The sequence below is a fragment of the Aricia agestis genome, chromosome 21, assembly GCF_905147365.1.
Source record: "Aricia agestis chromosome 21, ilAriAges1.1, whole genome shotgun sequence".
Classification (NCBI taxonomy): Eukaryota; Metazoa; Arthropoda; class Insecta; order Lepidoptera; family Lycaenidae; genus Aricia; species Aricia agestis.
The window spans coordinates 2,405,266-2,422,212 of NC_056426.1; the positions used below are offsets into that span (position 1 = coordinate 2,405,266).

The 16,947-nt window shown below is 39.3% G+C and overlaps 1 protein-coding gene across 1 annotated transcript in view; it reads left to right on the top strand.

Annotated features, from left to right (window-relative positions):
* Positions 1-16,947, top strand: part of LOC121737785 — a 58,998-nt gene that overhangs the window by 41,768 nt on the left and 283 nt on the right. Inside the window, exons 5-9 of the mRNA XM_042129484.1 lie at positions 5,611-5,701; positions 11,648-11,747; positions 12,608-12,773; positions 13,336-13,427; positions 16,449-16,587. Of these exons, the coding sequence (XP_041985418.1) occupies positions 5,611-5,701; positions 11,648-11,747; positions 12,608-12,773; positions 13,336-13,427; positions 16,449-16,561 (562 nt within the window). The 3' untranslated portion in view covers positions 16,562-16,587. The remainder of the gene's footprint in view (positions 1-5,610; positions 5,702-11,647; positions 11,748-12,607; positions 12,774-13,335; positions 13,428-16,448; positions 16,588-16,947) is intronic.

The following is a 16,947-nucleotide window of genomic DNA, read 5'->3' on the forward strand; positions in this document are numbered from 1 at the left end:
CTGTCAGATTGCCAATCTGCGTGCTCCGCGTGGCAATTATGAGCAATTGCCTCTTATGAAACGCACCAGAAAAAGATGGCCCCTAGTTCCCGGTAGCGGTACTATTCCTGGCCACGGTAGCGGCCATGGTAACGGCACTGCGAGGGGTGCTAAGAATCTCCGGGCTACGGATCGCTACCACCAACTGGACCTGGCGACGTACAACGGACGACGATCTCCGCTTAGTTGCAGGCCCATGTTGGATGCGAGTAGCAGGAGATCGGTCATCTTGGCGTTCATTGAGAGAGGCCTATGTCCAGCAGTGGACGACTATAGGCTGATAAGATGATGAATGAAAATCTTATATATATGTATAGTATAAAAGTATTAAAAATATTTCCGTTGTCTGGTACCTGTAATACAAGTCCTTCAGGTACTTAGCATGGGGCCCGACTGACGTGGTGTGAAGCGTCCATAGATATTATATTATAATTAAGTAGAAGAATTCTAAAAGATGTTTTCATAAATCTTAAACAAAAATACACGATAAAAAGATGGGGGGTCGCGAAATATTGTTTATATCGGGGGGTGGCATCTTAAAGGTTAAAAACACTGCTCTACAGTAAAATGGAAGTTTCTCGCGCTGTTGAGCGAACAAGTGGTGTTTTTGATATTTTCATCTCTCCCTCGGAAATTGAAGTGACTACAATTGAGGACACAATCATTAAAATATTGCTGAAGAGCCGAAGTTTAATAAAAACATAATTTCATTAAGTCAAACGTAAAAGCGAAGTTAACGGTATCTGCATCTCTTCTGATGTTGCGAGTATCCATGGGCGACGGTTTTTTTTTTATGGAATAAGGGGGTAAACGAGCAAACGGGTCACCTGATGGAAAGCAACTTCCGTCGCCCATGGACACTCGCAGCATCAGAAGAGCTGCAGGTGCGTTGCCGGCCTTTTAAGACGGAATAGGGTAATAGGGGAGGGTAGGGAAGGAAATAGGAGAGGGTAGGGAAGGGAAAAGGGTAGGGAATTGGGTTTCCGGTAAACTCACTCACTCGGCGAAACACTGCGCAAGCGCTGTTTCACACCGGTTTTCTGTGACCCCGTGGTATTTCTCCGGTCGAGCTGGCCCATTCGTGCCGAAGCATGGCTCTCCCACGTAAACGGTAGTTGCTTTCCCATCAGGTGACCCGTTAGCTCGTTTGTCCCTAAATTTCTTTAAAAAATTTAGATATCTAAAATGTATGGGATTTGTCAGTTGAAATAAGGAACCGCTAAGCGTCATAATATTACACTGTCAAATCTTTCATGATTGTCTTATTTTGATGCTGAAACTATTTGATGTAAAACTAGGTACTCAGTTCCCCCATCCAGCTGATAGTCGAGCTTAGCTCTACGTTGGATGAAGTTTGTTAAAGTATATTATGTATTGTATAATAATTGGCCAAGTGCGAGTCTGACTCACGCACGAAGGGTTCCGTACCGTCATAGAGCAAATAGGCCAAAAATTGTGTTTTTGTATGGGAGCCTCCCTTAATTTTTTTTTTTTTTTTTTTTTATTAAATAAGGGGGCAAACGAGCAAACGGGTCACCTGATGGAAAGCAACTTCCGTCGCCCATGGACACTCGCAGCATCAGAAGAGCTGCAGGTGCGTTGCCGGCCTTTTAAGAGGGAATAGGGTAATAGGGGAAGGCAGGGATGGAAAGGGAACGGAATAAGGGAGGGTAGAAAAGGGAATAGGGTAGGGGATTGGGCCTCCGGTAAACTCACTCACTCGGCGAAACACAGCGCAAGCGCTGTTTCACGCCGGTTTTCTGTAAGGACGTGGTATTTCTCCGGTCGAGCCGGCCCATTCATGCCGAAGCATGGCTCTCCCACGTCACTTTAATACTTAATTTTTATTATTAATAATAATTAAGTATTAAAGTAGACATATATTTAAGACCTTTGTGAAAATATCAAGTGCCTACCAGCTGCCGTTATTGATATAGAGCAAAAAATTACAAAAAAATCAAGTTTGTTGTATGGGAGTCCTCTTAAATATTTATTTATTTTGTTTTTAGTATTTGTTGTTATAGCGGCAACAGATATACATAATCTGTGAAAATTTCAACTCTCTAGCTATCACCGTTCTTGAGATACAGCCTGGAGACAGACAGACGGACAGATGGACACACAACGAAGTCTTAGTAATAAGGTCCCGTTTTCACCCTTTGCGTACGGAACCCTCAAAATGCGCACAATCCTGAATCGCGCTATCGAAGTTTCTAAAGGCGCAATATGACCGAGACTTAGCCAACCTTAGGGTGCTAGGTAACCTTAAAAGGTTGCCAAGCACCCTGCTCTGATGATATTACAACTTTATGGCTTGATCTTTTGAATAGGTACCACAAAATAATACTTTCCCAACAAAGAAGTTACCATGGGCCATGGCAACTCAGCAATTTCCACTGTTCAATACCGAAAATTTCGAGTAGCTTCGACGGAAAGCCTTTAATGAATGCCTATTCATAACTGAATGAGAAATTGTCGATTGACAAATATCTTCCGACCTCGAGTTGAGTCTTGAGATATTTTGACAAGATTGTAGATTCGGGTGTGATTATAACTCAAGAACCAGCGGTAGCCACACTTTGCTTATGTGAAGGATGATATTTCTATTACCCCGAAGAAAACAAGTTAAAAATTGAGCTCAACTACTTAACGAAGGTCAGCTGTAGACTTTCAAAACTAGATACCTCCTAAAGTAACCGCGACCGAAACTCCAAGATTGCTGGTCGGTCTTACATCTAATATAAGGGTATATTATACAGGAAAACTTTCAGTATTTATAAAATCTGGCTGTCGCTGGCTCTAGCCGCAGCTGCTGGCCGCTAGCGCGCTATTGGGTAAGGGTCACTAACCCCTGAAGTTGAAATTTTGTCAAATGGGACGCATTGGGGCGTCGCATGTAATACTTGTATTACATGCGACGCCCCGGTGCGCGCGGTGATCACTCGATTTGGTGTCGAGTGATCCAAATCGAGTGGTTCGAGTTCGAGTGATCTCGAACCAAATCGAGTGATCACCGCGCGCATCATGTCAATCATATATCCCGGGATTCCCGGGCAGTCTAGAATCTAAATCCCCGGATTCAGAAGCTATGCTCAGAAAAGCAAGCGCATCCTTCACATTAGCCAGCTTTGCTGGCTTTAATATCTTTCATCAATGATATAATAATAAAAAACTCAAAGCAGATATGTTACTACCGCGCGCGTTGTGAAGCTTCAAATACGACCCAATTGGGCCGTCTTTTAATTAGTCTGTCTCTTTTATGTAAAATATGGCATTTCGTATCTTTTGTTTCACTTATCTGTCAAATTTGTCAATGTTGTTCGGAACAGATTTAAGCCGGAAAATAGTATGAACGTAACAGAAGATCTGTATAAGTAGAATATCATTGTCTTTCACATATCTTTTAATTTTTATGCTTATGTTTTGATTTGGTCATTATTTCCTACTCGTAATATATGACAACCTATGTAGACTGGTTCTAAAATTATAAAGTATTTTTGGGGGCTGGGTTGAGGGTCGTCGTAAAGAAATGGAAAAGTCCCAAGGGCGTCACAGTACAAAAAAGTTTGGGAAGCCCTGATCTAGCTAATATGTCTCACCTGTCATGCTGTATTATAGCTATACATAGAATCCACATTTTTGTCACAAATCATTTTTCCGATCCTAAAGCCTCTATTAATGCAAAAAACGTCAATTTTCAAATTGTTAGTTACCCTCTTCATGTCTTCAATTATTACGAAGAAAGATAGAGTACCTCAAAGCCAATAGCCCTTTAGCCAAGACGTTTCCTTTATCGAATCACTGATCAAATTTTTTTTTTTTTTTTTATGAAATAAGGGGGCAAACGAGCAAACGGGTCACCTGATGGAAAGCAACTACCGTCGCCCATGGACACTCGCAGCATCAGAAGAGCTGCAGTTGCGTTGCCGGCCTTTTAAGAGGGAATAGGATAATAGGGGAGGGAGGGGAGGGTAGGGATGGGAAGGGAAGTGAATAGGGGAGGGTAAGGAAGGGAATAGGGTAGGGGATTGGGCCTCCGGTAAACTCACTCACTCGGCGAAACACAGCGCAAGCGCTGTTTCACGCCGGTTTTCTGTGAGAACGTGGTATTTCTCCGGTCGAGCCGGCCCATTCGTGCCGAAGCATGGCTCTCCCACGTTCGATGTATACATATCAAAATGTATGGAATTAACAATAAACGTTCGATAATATTATGAAGTTGACGTTCGACTAGTCTTATGTCAACTCCATACATTTTGATCGGCGATTCAATATTATAGAAACGATAAATAAAACGTCTTGCCTAGAGGCTCTAGTCGCATTTGAGTAGCTATATAGCTTTGTCCACACTGTGCCATTTTTTGTTCGTCGAGGGCATGCGTTATAACCCCCTCAACAGCAAACGTGAGGCATGCCCGCGACGCATGCCCTCTGACCGTATCCAAAACTTCAAAAATGACAATATTGGCGTTGCGTTCCTTGATGCATTCAATTATTGAATGCGCTAATATGAAAGTTGATGACGAAAATCGAAGATGAAAGTGCACAGTGTAGACATAGCTTATCCACACTATGCAATTTCATCTTCAATTTTCGTCATCATTTTTTTATTCAACTTTCGTTTGGCATATTCAATTCAATAATTGAATGCGTCAAAATCCACCCGCGTTGGAAAGAAAAGTGTCATAGCGTCGCGGGCATGCCTCACGTGCGATGTTGACTGCGCTATAACGCATGCCCTTGATGAACAAAGAAGTAAACGAAAGAAGACAACGCCAACATACTCATTTTTGTTTAGTTGCAGTGTCAGTCAGCTTTGTGACATGTGGGAGTGGAATATGTGCGGCTTATTTGGTCATAAGAAATTCCAGAAAAGATAGAATTAAGCGAAAGTTTTGAATACGGTCAGAGCGCGTGCGTCGCGGGCATGCCTCACGTACGCATGCCCTTGAATCTTGATGAACAAAAAAGGCACAGTGTGGACAAAGCATAGGATGATGTGTACAGTCACAAAGTTTAAGTTAAAATCTTAAAACTCATCGTGCTTGTCTCTTAGCTTTCACTATAACTATTTACAACGAAAAATGGTTTCCGATTGTTTTTGCTCAGTTTTTGTGTTCATGACGAAGCACTAATATTCTTTGTGACAATGGTTCTTTGTATACGAAACCCTTTGAGAACGAAAATGATGAACAGAGGAGTATAAAAGTAATTTATAATAATTAACAACCTAATTAATTATTGCTGTTGAGTTGGAACTTTTCAGATAAAAACAATCTACAATACCACTTGCTCTGTTGTCATGTAATTTAAAAGTTAGCTTTATATTATCATGTCTACACGAAAATGTCAGAAGGACCAAGTCAAAAAACGAAAAAGAAAGAATTCTGAAAATCGGTACAAAGATTGCGGAGTACGCGTTGAACATACAAACATATAAAAAAGTCCGAGAAGTCTACAAATCAGATTAATGTACAAAACTTAGGAGTAATCAAAAAACATGCCTCTTCTTCCTGCTGGCAGTCGGTTAAATTAATATAAAATCGAAATAAAAACAATTTTTTTTTTCAGATTCGGTGCCAGCGGCCAAAAAGTGTCGTACTTGCCGACAAAGAACAACTACTACAAGAACCAAATGGCACAAGCCGGAAATAATTACAAGGTAAGCGCGGTCTCATGGAAAATCGGTGTGAAATAAAGCATCTTTGTGTTTTGCTAATATGTAGACCTAACTCCTAAGATAGGCTTGCCATCGCATCACAATACAAGTATGAAGTAACTCAGAATATTATGTATAATTAAAATTCGTGCAAAACAGAGACTAGTTTTACGCGCTACGTGATACTGCATTGTTTTAATCTTCTAAACGTATGTGTGTAAATATTATGTGAATTAACGAGCCCTAATAATGTTAGGGGGAGGAACTTAAGTAATAAAAAAAAACTTCTAAGCGATGGACCGATTGTGATGAAAATTATGTGTTTAGAGTGTTTTAGTGAGGCTGACGGTATAATAATATGGCTTCAATTCACAATTCTAACAATTAGAAAAAGTTTTTTTTTCAATTAATCCAGATTCTAACCTAGCTCATTTTTCAGAAGTACCTATCTACTTAGAAGCCTTAGGTTCTACTATTATCTATTCTGTGCCTTAAGAAGCGCTTACACGGGCAATAATTACGGCATTAATTGCTCGGCGACACAAATGGAGCGATCTCGAGCAATTAGTGGAGCAATATGGAGCAATTTATTTCATATCGCTCAAATATTCGATGGCCACATCACTCAATATTGTATTGCGCAATATTGCTGCTTGTTGCCGCAAATTGCTTGATGTAGTCGTGACGTCAAAGTTGACGAGAATTGAGTGGAGTTGAGCAATTTTAGTTGACCGTATAAGCGCACCATTAGGTTAGGACTGGAATACGATAGTCTGTCGGGTCCGCTATTTATTATTATTATGTTATTACTATGATCCTTAGTTTATAGAAACTTACTAGGGACAATATTCAATAAACAATCACTATAGTTTCTATTAGGGTCCGTACCCCTTAATATAACCCAAGAGCCAGCAACAGCTAGACTTTCGTTATTATATAAAAGCTGAAAGTTTACCTGTTTATGACTCCTGAATGGTAGGTAAGAATGACCAGTAACTGTGGAGTTTCGGTCGCGGTTACTTAAGGAGGGATCCAGTTCTGAAGGTTTTAACTGAACTGCGATAAAGAGTTCAATCAAATTTTTATCTTATTTTCTTCGGGATAACTGTAGGAATCTCGTCTTCCGCTGCCAGACATTTTTGACAGTTGCTTCCCACTGCCAGACATCCCATAAAATTTAACTTTGAGGTGGTAATAAGACGTGGGAGAGCCATGCTTCGGCACAAATGGGCCGGCTCGACTGGAGAAATACCACGTTCTCACAGAAAACCGGCGTGAAACAGCGCTTGCGCTGTGTTTCGCCGAGTGAGTGAGTTTACTGGAAGCCCAATCCCCTACCCTATTCCCTTCCCTACCCTCCCCTATTCCCTTCCCTACCCTCCTCTATTCCCTTCCCTTCCCATCCCTACCCTCCCCTATTACCCTATTCCCTCTTAAAAGGCCGGCAACGCACCTGCAGCTCTTCTGATGCTGCGATTGTCCATGGGCGACGGAAGTTGCTTTCCATCAGGTGACCCGTATGCTCGTTTGCCCCCTCATTTTATATTAAAAAAAAGACCAAAATCTGGTTGTCGATGGCTCTTGGGTTGTTATAGTTTAATGAGAACTAGTTACGAAGTTTTAGGTTCTGAAAACAATTAGTATCACTTCAGGCTGTTTTCTAGACTTAACTTGTACTCTGATTCTACTTGAATGCAACCAATGCAGCTTCGTTCTTGTTCAAACATTTCCATAAACATTAAAATAGTATTCTCATAAACAACAAACAATATTTTTTTAATCCCTTAATTAATTAAAATGTTTACTCAGCGTATAACAATAATTTTAGGTGTGTCCTTACTCCTTATCTAAGTATGTGACGTTGTAAATAATATGTAAAACAAGGGTGGCCAACCTTTTCAATACTTGGGCCAAAATTCGGAAATAGAATTTTACCCCGGGCCGCACTACCAAAATTTATGTATACTCGTAGTGCGCGCCAGATAAGTCTACGCACAGTCAAAATCGGATACTAATTTTTCCTATTAGAACTTAGTTACAGCTTAGAACAAAAATGTACTGTTATAAGCCAAGAAAACACCCCAGTCACGCGCAGAGTTATCTGACAGTTGACATGCACTCTAAGCAGCGCACAAAAAAAAAACATTTTATTTGGAGTTTTTTTAATAAAACTTTCTTAGGAACAAAATATGTTAAGTGACACATTTTTATTTCAGTGTTTGTTTGCTTTTTATACTAGCTATGATAAGGTAATTTTAGTATTAACCTTTTTTAATTAAGAAAAATGTGCTCGGCTTCGCGGGCCACAAGGTAACAGACGGCGGATCGCGGGTTGGCCACCCTTGAATTGTAAAACAAAGGCAGATCTCGTAGAGTTATTCGCTGTATAAATATTTTTAAAAGGTTTGGTTAGGAGTTTTAACCAATCAGAAAGCGTTTGGCGTTAGTTTGATATTTCAATATCATTTTAAAACTCACAAAAAAAATAGAAGATTCGACCATAGATTATTTTTGTGTAGTTTTATATTTAAAAACTCAGAAAAATAAGGAAACTGCATTAATATTGCATTAAGATAGTTGAATTTGAGTCCTAACTTCTGATTAAAGTGTTTGTTCGGAGTTCTCGAGACTAGGTGGGTGTTCTGTTCAGCACTTAGTTTAACTTCTTCTTAATTAGTAAAAGACGGTTCACTCTCTTCATTGTTAACTCGGAAGAATGCTTCACATATTATGTATGTATACACAATATTCTTAATGCAAAATTGTATCTGTTCTTAATGCAAAATTGTATTAATAATATGTAATTCGATCAGATTTTAAATTGTAATTTATTTCTAATTTATGTTCATAATATAATTTATAATTGTTTTTAAATTCTATTTAATGTAATTTTGCATGTTGTTGTTAACACTATACTAATGAATGTTGTGTTGCCTATAAAGGTGTGTGCATCAGGTATTGAAGACTCTAGTACTACACTATCAACTGTAATTTTTTAAATGCATATGCTGTTGGTAACCATCTATACTAATATTATAAATGCGAAAGTATCTCTGTCTGTCTGTCTGTCTGTCTGTCTGTCTGTCTGTCTGTCTGTCTCGCTTTCACGCCAAAACTACTGAACCGATTGCAATGAAATTTTGTACACAGTTATTCTAGAGTCTGAGAAAGGACATAGGCTACATTTTGATGTGGGAAAATATCTTATTTCCATGAAAATATCGATGAAAATTACTTCGCATTGCGCGTGGCCAGCGCTCATCCCGGGGGTTCTGGGTTCGAGTCCCGCAGGCGGAACAAAAAGTTTTCAATGTTCCTGGGTCTTGGATGTGTATTAAAATAATATTTCAAAAATCTTAAATATATTTTATGTATAATATTATAAAAAATCCAGAAATATATCGACGCGATGCAATGAACATTTTAGTTCTAATACGATTCAACAGATGGCGCTTTTTTTTTACTTCGTTGTAACATAGAACTAATCATACTTATTAGTTGTTATGTTTTTGTTTATAGTTTTTAACACGTTAGAATATTATGTTTAATAATGTTATCACTTGCTATAATAATAATCAATCTATCTTATCTTATAGAACTCCTACTGCATTTCTAAGGAGTTCGAGTGTGTTGTGTTGGCCTATATTCCATCCAGAAAATATATCAATGCAATCAACATTTTAATTCTAATATATGAAAACAGATGGCGCTTTATTTTTTTACTTCATTATTATAACAGAACTAATCATACCTACTTTATTATATATTATTGTTTTTATTCATAACTAGCTGTTGCCCGCGACTTCGTCCGCGTGGACTTTAGTTTATAGCGCGCGGTGTCAACAAAATTTGTGTCAAATTTAAAAACTTTTTAAAACCCTGGTAAGTGGTACCCCTCTTAGGGCCGCGCAGCGCGCTACACCGGAATGGCAGCGCTGAAAGTGCTCGCCTCGCCGCTGCCATTCCGGTGTAGCGCGGCCCTTAAGAGGATACAACAGCGGCTAGAGAAATGAAAAAAAAGTACGTGTAATATCTATAGCTGTCTCCCTTACCTCAAGCCTATACCGCAGAACGCGATAGAGACAACTGCAGAAAATCCAGAAAATCAACGATTCGTTGTCCCCTGATTCCTTCTCCAAAACTTAACCGATTTAAGTACTTTTTTCATTAAAGATTAAAAAAAAGCTTGAGCTGTGTTCCTATGTTTTGCTTTTTTTGTATAATCTAGCCAAATCTGTTTTCTGGACGTTTGAACACAGTGGAAAATCTGGCCATTTTTTTGGGTTTTTGAACGTTCATATCTTATTTAATAATTAAATTATGAAAAAAAATGAAACATAGGGACATTGTATTAGTGGCCGTAGATATTCAGGAAAAAAAATATAACTCTACTAGCATTATCCAGGAAGGAAACAGGGGACAACGTTTGTATGGAAAAAAGGGCGGTGTGGAATCCTCTTAATTAATCAAAATACCCAAAAACAGCTGTGCAGTGTGCACATAATCTGTACTAATATTATGAATGCGAAAGTATCTCTGTCTGTCTGTCTGTCTGTCTGTCTGTCAGTCTCGCTTTCACGCCAAACGCCAAAACTACCGAACCGATTGTAATGAAATTTTGTATACTGATAGTCTAAAGCCTGAGAAAGAACATAGGCTACTTTTTTACTGGAAAAAAGGGTTGTAAGGGTCGTAAATTTGTTCAAAAAATTCATAATAGATGGCGCCGTGCGTCTTCTACATCGCGCTGACGCTTGCTCAAAAGTCTTTCTATAAGAGGTGGTATCATCTTACATTTAATTCTCGATTTTTTTCGATTGTTATATCTATTCTACGGTATTAAATAACTCAGTACTTTATCTGTGCAGGCAGTGACGTACCCTTAATACCAAATTTCACCAACGACTGTTAAAGTTAATGCTCGAATTAGTATCACGTTAGCTGTTTCGTTTTTCATATGAATGAAAGAGAAGACAGGATATTTTAACAAGCTGTTAACACTAACAGACGTTGGTGAAATTGGGGCTAAACCTATCAATGATAAATAGTTTATGGGTAAAGTTGTGTAATTGGGGGGCTAAATAAGCTTTAAAATTTGGCATAATATATAAAGTTTAACATACAAAAATGAAGTACTTATTGTTTGCACACTGCACAGCTGTATTGATTTAATGGGTACCAGGGTTTTTTTATAAAAGCTTTTGACACCAATTTTGTTGACATCGCGCGCTATAAACTGAAGTCCACGCGGACGAAGTCGCGGGCAACAGCTAGTATATATATAAATAAATAAATAAATCTGTCTCTCTGTCAGCTACCTCTAAACATTTAATTTTTATGAAATAATAAATTTTATGAAATTATCCAAAAATATACTTTGAGCCTCGAGAAAGAACTTAAGGTTGGATTGCACCAGAGGCGTGGTTAAAGTTAAAGTTATGGTCAAAGTGATGGTTATAGTTAAGGCTAATTTAACTTAAACCTTAACTTTGACCACAGAATTTGACAGAAGACGTTGCTGGTCCGACAAGGCTTATAAGAACGTGGGCGGGGGCGCTGCTAACAAAATGGCGTATTTGTATGATGACAGCGTTAGTTCCTTTTTTCGCCACGTGCATTTAAAGCCTTGTCGAGCTCTATGGTTATGACTTATGGTTAAATATGGCGTCTTGATGGCGTCCATTTTTAACTTAAACCAAAGATTTGACATTTTGCATTATAGTTAGTTATAGTTTATTAAGTTATAGTTAAAGTAAGTTGGTGCAACCCACCCTAAGTAATTTTTTTATCGCGGAAAAATGTACGGTTTCCGTTCGGTACACTAATTTTGGCAACCAAGTTGCAGCTATCATAGTTATTTAATATTCAGTGCGTTTCGTTTAGTGTTTAGTCGCAACATTTGGAGTAGAAAAAGACGCAAAATGAAACAGAACTTCTCTTCTCTTCTAGATCTTCCAGAAGATTCCAGCGTCGTCGATGATACTGAGCAACTACGATCCGTTCTACTCCCCTCTTCTATCACGACTGGATGGGATCTTCGCGAGACTCGGTAAGAACTTTTTACCTTCCTTAATTATTAATGTAGTAGGATATACTTACTAATAATACTCTCCATACCACTTTCGGTGACGGTGGTCGGTTTCATTGAAACCAGGCAAGTAACGAAGAAGTAATTTAATAGTGCCTATACTATAGTGCCTATACTATAGTGCCTATACTATAGTGCCTATACTATAGTGCCTACACTATAGTGCCTATACTGTAGTGCCTATACTATAGTGTCTATACTATAGTGCCTATACTATAGTGCCTATACTATAGTGCCTATACTATAGTGCCTATACTATAGTGCCTATACTATAGTGCCTATACTATAGTGCCTATACTATAGTGCCTATACTACGCATAATAATGCGTAGTACTCAAGAGCATAGGTGATCAGCCTGCATTGTCCTAGCCACACGTGGAAATAGCATTTTTCCAACGCGGGACCATTCATCCGTGCCTATTTGGATGGTCTAGTCTGATGAGATTGTACTATACATTTTTAAATGTTGCATGTCATGCTGGCTTCTCACGGCTCACGACTCACGAGCCGCGCCGCGTCAGCTCGAGCCACGCGCTGTGTGAAGCGGGTGGCTCGAGGTGGCGCGTCCGATCCGATTGAAGTCGGTAACTTCAAAGCGGCTCGTGATATTACGCACCGTGAGAACGGGTAGCGTTGACTCGTCTGTTGGCTCGTGCTCGCTCGTACAAAACAGCTCGGTGCGGCGCGGCTCGTCGACGTTCCGTGAGAAGCCAGCATTACATGATTCATATTGAATGTTGCTGTATCGTAACGTCATGTAACACGTCACCCTGTGTCCTGTGATTACTCCTACATTTCCCGTTTCCAAACTTATTCTTCAGGTCTCGCTCCAGTGGACCCCGCCACTGATGATGGTCAGCAGATCGGCGGTCAGAGCCTGAGTACGGTCAAGCTAGAAGCCTGCAGGGAACAGCTGATATGCCTCATGTACTCCAGCCCAGCGAAATATGCACCCTACAGTAACCTCATATCGGCGCAGTTGAGCAGGTTGGTTGAAAGTTGAGCAATGAGTTTGAGAGTTGAGCAATGAGTTTGACGGTTGAACAATGAGTTTGAGAGTTGAGCGACAGGTTTGGTGTTTGAGCAACATTTTGGCAGTTGAGCAATGAGTTTAACAGTTGAGTAGAGGGTTGACGGTTGAGCTATGAGTTTTTTGACTAAGTAACAAAACTAGCTGGGCAATTAGTTTAATAGTTGAGGAACGGATATGACAGTTGAGCAATATATCTGTCATCTGATATATATTAATAAACAATGCGTTTGACGGTTGAGCAACACATTTTGCTAGTTAAGCTACAGATTTTACAGTTGTAAATTTTACAGTTGAGCAATACGTTTGACAGTTCAAAGAACGGAAGCTTTTTTTCTCTTCTATCGCCAAGATAAAATACCTATTTCTTTGATTTTATTTGACTTATTTTTTATTTGTTTAATTAATTTTTTGTGTTCTTCTTTTATCAACAAGTTTTAAAAGGAATCCCTCTTAAAAATATTTCTTCTAATTTCTTAATTATAGCTAAACCTACATTATCTTCTCTTCTTTTTCCAGGGAACTCAACGAGCTCCGAAGGCCAGTGTCGGACAATCCGGAAATTCTCCGGTTCTTCCGGTACATGCGAGCTGCGAGGCAGGGGCAGGAAGGTAAATAATTATTATTATAACAAAATTTCATCAAAATCGGTTCAGCGGTTTAAGCATGAAGATGTAAGACCGCACAACGCGTCGTCTATTTTTAACCGATTTCAAACAAATTCGCCAAGTGCGAGTCGGATTCGCGCACGAAGGGTTCCGTACCATTATATAAGTATAGCAAAAATAGTCAAACAATGTGTTTTTTGTATGGGAACCCAGAAACCCTTAAATATTTATTTTATTTAAATTTTATTATCAATGATTAATGTATAAATACGGCTGAGTATTTAATGTACATTTCAAGTGCCTACCTGTTGTCATCAATGATACAGAACAAAAAATGTTTGAAAAATCACAAAATGTGTTGTATGGGAGCCCCCTTAAATATTTAATTTATTTTGTTTTTAGTATTTGTTGTTATAGCGGCAACAGATATACATAATCTGTCGAAATTTCAACTCTCTAGCTATTACCGTTCTTTGAGTTACAGCCTGGAGACAGACGGACAGACATCGAAGTCTCAGTAATAGGGTCCCGTTTCTACCCTTTGGGTACGGAACCCTGACCCGGAAAAAGGAGGTTTTTTTTTTAATGAAATAAGGGGGCAAACAAGCAAACGGGTCACCTGATGGAAAGCAACTTCCGTCGCCCATGGACACTTGCAGCATCAGAAGAGCTGCATGTGTGTTGCCGGCCTTTTAAGAGGGAATAGGGTAATAGGGGAGGGTAGGGAAGGGAAGGGAATAGGTGAGGGTAGGAAAGGGAATAGGGTAGGGGATTGGGCCTCCGGTAAACTCACTCACTCGGCGAAACACAGCGCAAGCGCTGTTTCACGCCGGTTTTCTGTGAGAACGTGGTATTTCTCCGGTCGAGCCGGCCCATTCGTGCCGAAGCATGGCTCTCCCACGTATGAACCACCCTTTGGGTACGGAACCCTAAAAGGAGGTTATTATTGGTGTTACTTATTTCTAACACTTCAAGACCCTTATCCAACTATCACTATATTTAAGTATATAATATACAGGCAGCCCCGGATTTGTTTTGCAGATTTAGTAAATGGGTCGGCAGCAATGAGTTTCTAAAATACTAGAGTAGCAATGTCTTACAAAAGATTCTCAGAAATGCGTAACCACTTTTTTGTTCAAAAGACAATGTCAAGTCATATATTCGTTATGTCATTATGTATGTGAGATATGCCTGCAGGCATCTTCGAAGTGGCAACGCGTTGCTACCGTAAGCTTCCAATCTAGTTACGTTAGTAACATAGAATATCATTGGTCGGCAGAAATAAAATGGCCTACACTCATAAAAAATATTTTGGCACTTTGGCTAGGGCTTTCCACTGAAGGAAAACCAGCTTAAATATTTGTAAGACAAACAGACAAACTTTAACCAGAGTAGACAGAATGATAGAGTATACCGACTTAGATGAAACTGATGTTGAAACTTTTAAATTTGACATATTATGAGTTATGACGAAAATCGTCGCTAGGGTTGTTAGCTTGTTACCTACGAATTTAAAACTTTGACATATTCGATGGACGTGTTCCTCTTTGGTCGTATTGTTGTTTGTGTTTTGGCACATGCGATTAAAATTGTCAGAATCCAATTTTGAAATCTTTATTTTAAATATTTAAAAATAAATTATATCAGCCAGCGCGAGGCACATTCCGTTCATAATCCTAGTGAAACCCGACGAATTTGACAGATATTGAAACCTGTCCGTTTCTTTGCAGTCGAACTACTGGTCGTTATGTCTATTGTGCAGTGTGCTTTAACGTTCATAATTTTAGTTGAATAGTTTAGTATAGTGACCATCTTCCACATAAATCTGAAATTCTAAATAGACTATACAAGATGTAAAAAACAAAATGGAAGTACTCTATGGCGTGTAATGTGTATGTTAGATACCTTGTATAGAGTTCACTGTGAAAGAGTAACTTTTTTCAATTATTGTATTGGCAAATTCCTGACTGTGGGGCATTTCTCATACAAATTGTGGGAGAGCCATGCTTCGGCACGAATGGGCCTGCTCGACCGGAGAAAAACCACGTTCTCACAGAAAACCGGCGTGAAACAGCGCTTGCGCTGTGTTTCGCCGAGTGAGTGAGTTTACCGGAGGCCCAATCCCCTACCCTAAAAAAACTTGGAAGTCAAAAGTAACTCACCCTGTAGAAACCAGCGCCTTTAGCTTTCTAGTTCATTTGTATTCAGAGCCTGTTCAGTATTTATGAACACCTGTACAGAACAGCCCTCTCTAAACCATCATATATTAAGCCAGTTCTTCATGCTTTTATCATCACAATACAATCAAATAAAAGCTAATACGTAAGATGTTAGTTTTATATGCGCTTCAGAAATTGTAAACTAAATATAAATGAATAATGATTTCAATTTTATTATTACTTTTGTAGTTGCTTAATATACTGACAGTTAACAACATTATATTCTTGAGAATAAATTACATTGTCACTATTGGGAAATTTTCACTTTTGAAAAACTGTCGCTATTGAAAAATCGGTCACCATCGAAACTCTGTCCCTATTAGATAAATGACGCTATTGCAAAACTGTCACTATAACAAAACTGTTAATATTTAAATAATAATAATAATAGCTCCCACACCGGTTTCGGTGACGGTGGCCGGTTTCATTGAAACCAGGCCAGCTACGCAGGAGTAATTTATAGTGTCCAAGTGTGTGCGCAGTACACAAGAGCACTCTCTATTCCTTTACTCTCATAACCCAGTGGGACGGACGACCGACACGACTGGCGAGAGATCAGGCGCAGGACCGACTTTTTATGATGGCGCATGGATCATCTTACTTGTCAGACAATCAGGTGATCAGCCTGCATTGTCCTAACCAAACTTGGAAATAACATGTTTCCAACGCGGAAATCGAACCCACGACCTCCAAGTCAAGAGCCGCGCTCTATACCACTAGACCACGGAGGCGTCTCACTATTTAAATATTGCAAAACCGTCACTATTTTATGACTGTCACTATAAAGAACTGTCTTTTTTTTCAGGTATAGACTGCCTGGCTGCCCATGCTGCTTGCTCGGGTACCACATCACCATCACACACCATGATAGCCGCTTACCAGGACATTAACAAGCTGGTTACAGCGAGGAAGTTATGAGAAATAAGGAAGGGAAGTTGGATAATGTAAGTTGGCTCTTGAGCTATAGATGGAAGGAAAGTAGGATAATGTAAGTTGGCACTTGAGCTATAGATGGAAAAAAGTTGGGAAATGTAGAGTGGCTCTTGAGCTATAGATAGAAGCTGAAAGTTGTGTAATGTAGGTTGGCTACTTGGCTCTTAAGCTATAGGTGGAAGGATAGTTGGGTGATGTAGGTTGGCTCTTGAGCTATAGAATTAGATGGAAGGAAAGTTGAATAATATAGGCTCTAATTGAGCTATAGAGTTGGCTCTTAAAGAGACAGAAAAAGAGGAATAGTTGAGTAATGTATGTTAGCTCTTAAACTTTTGAGAAGAAAGTTAAGGAAAATCTGAGAAGAAAGTTAG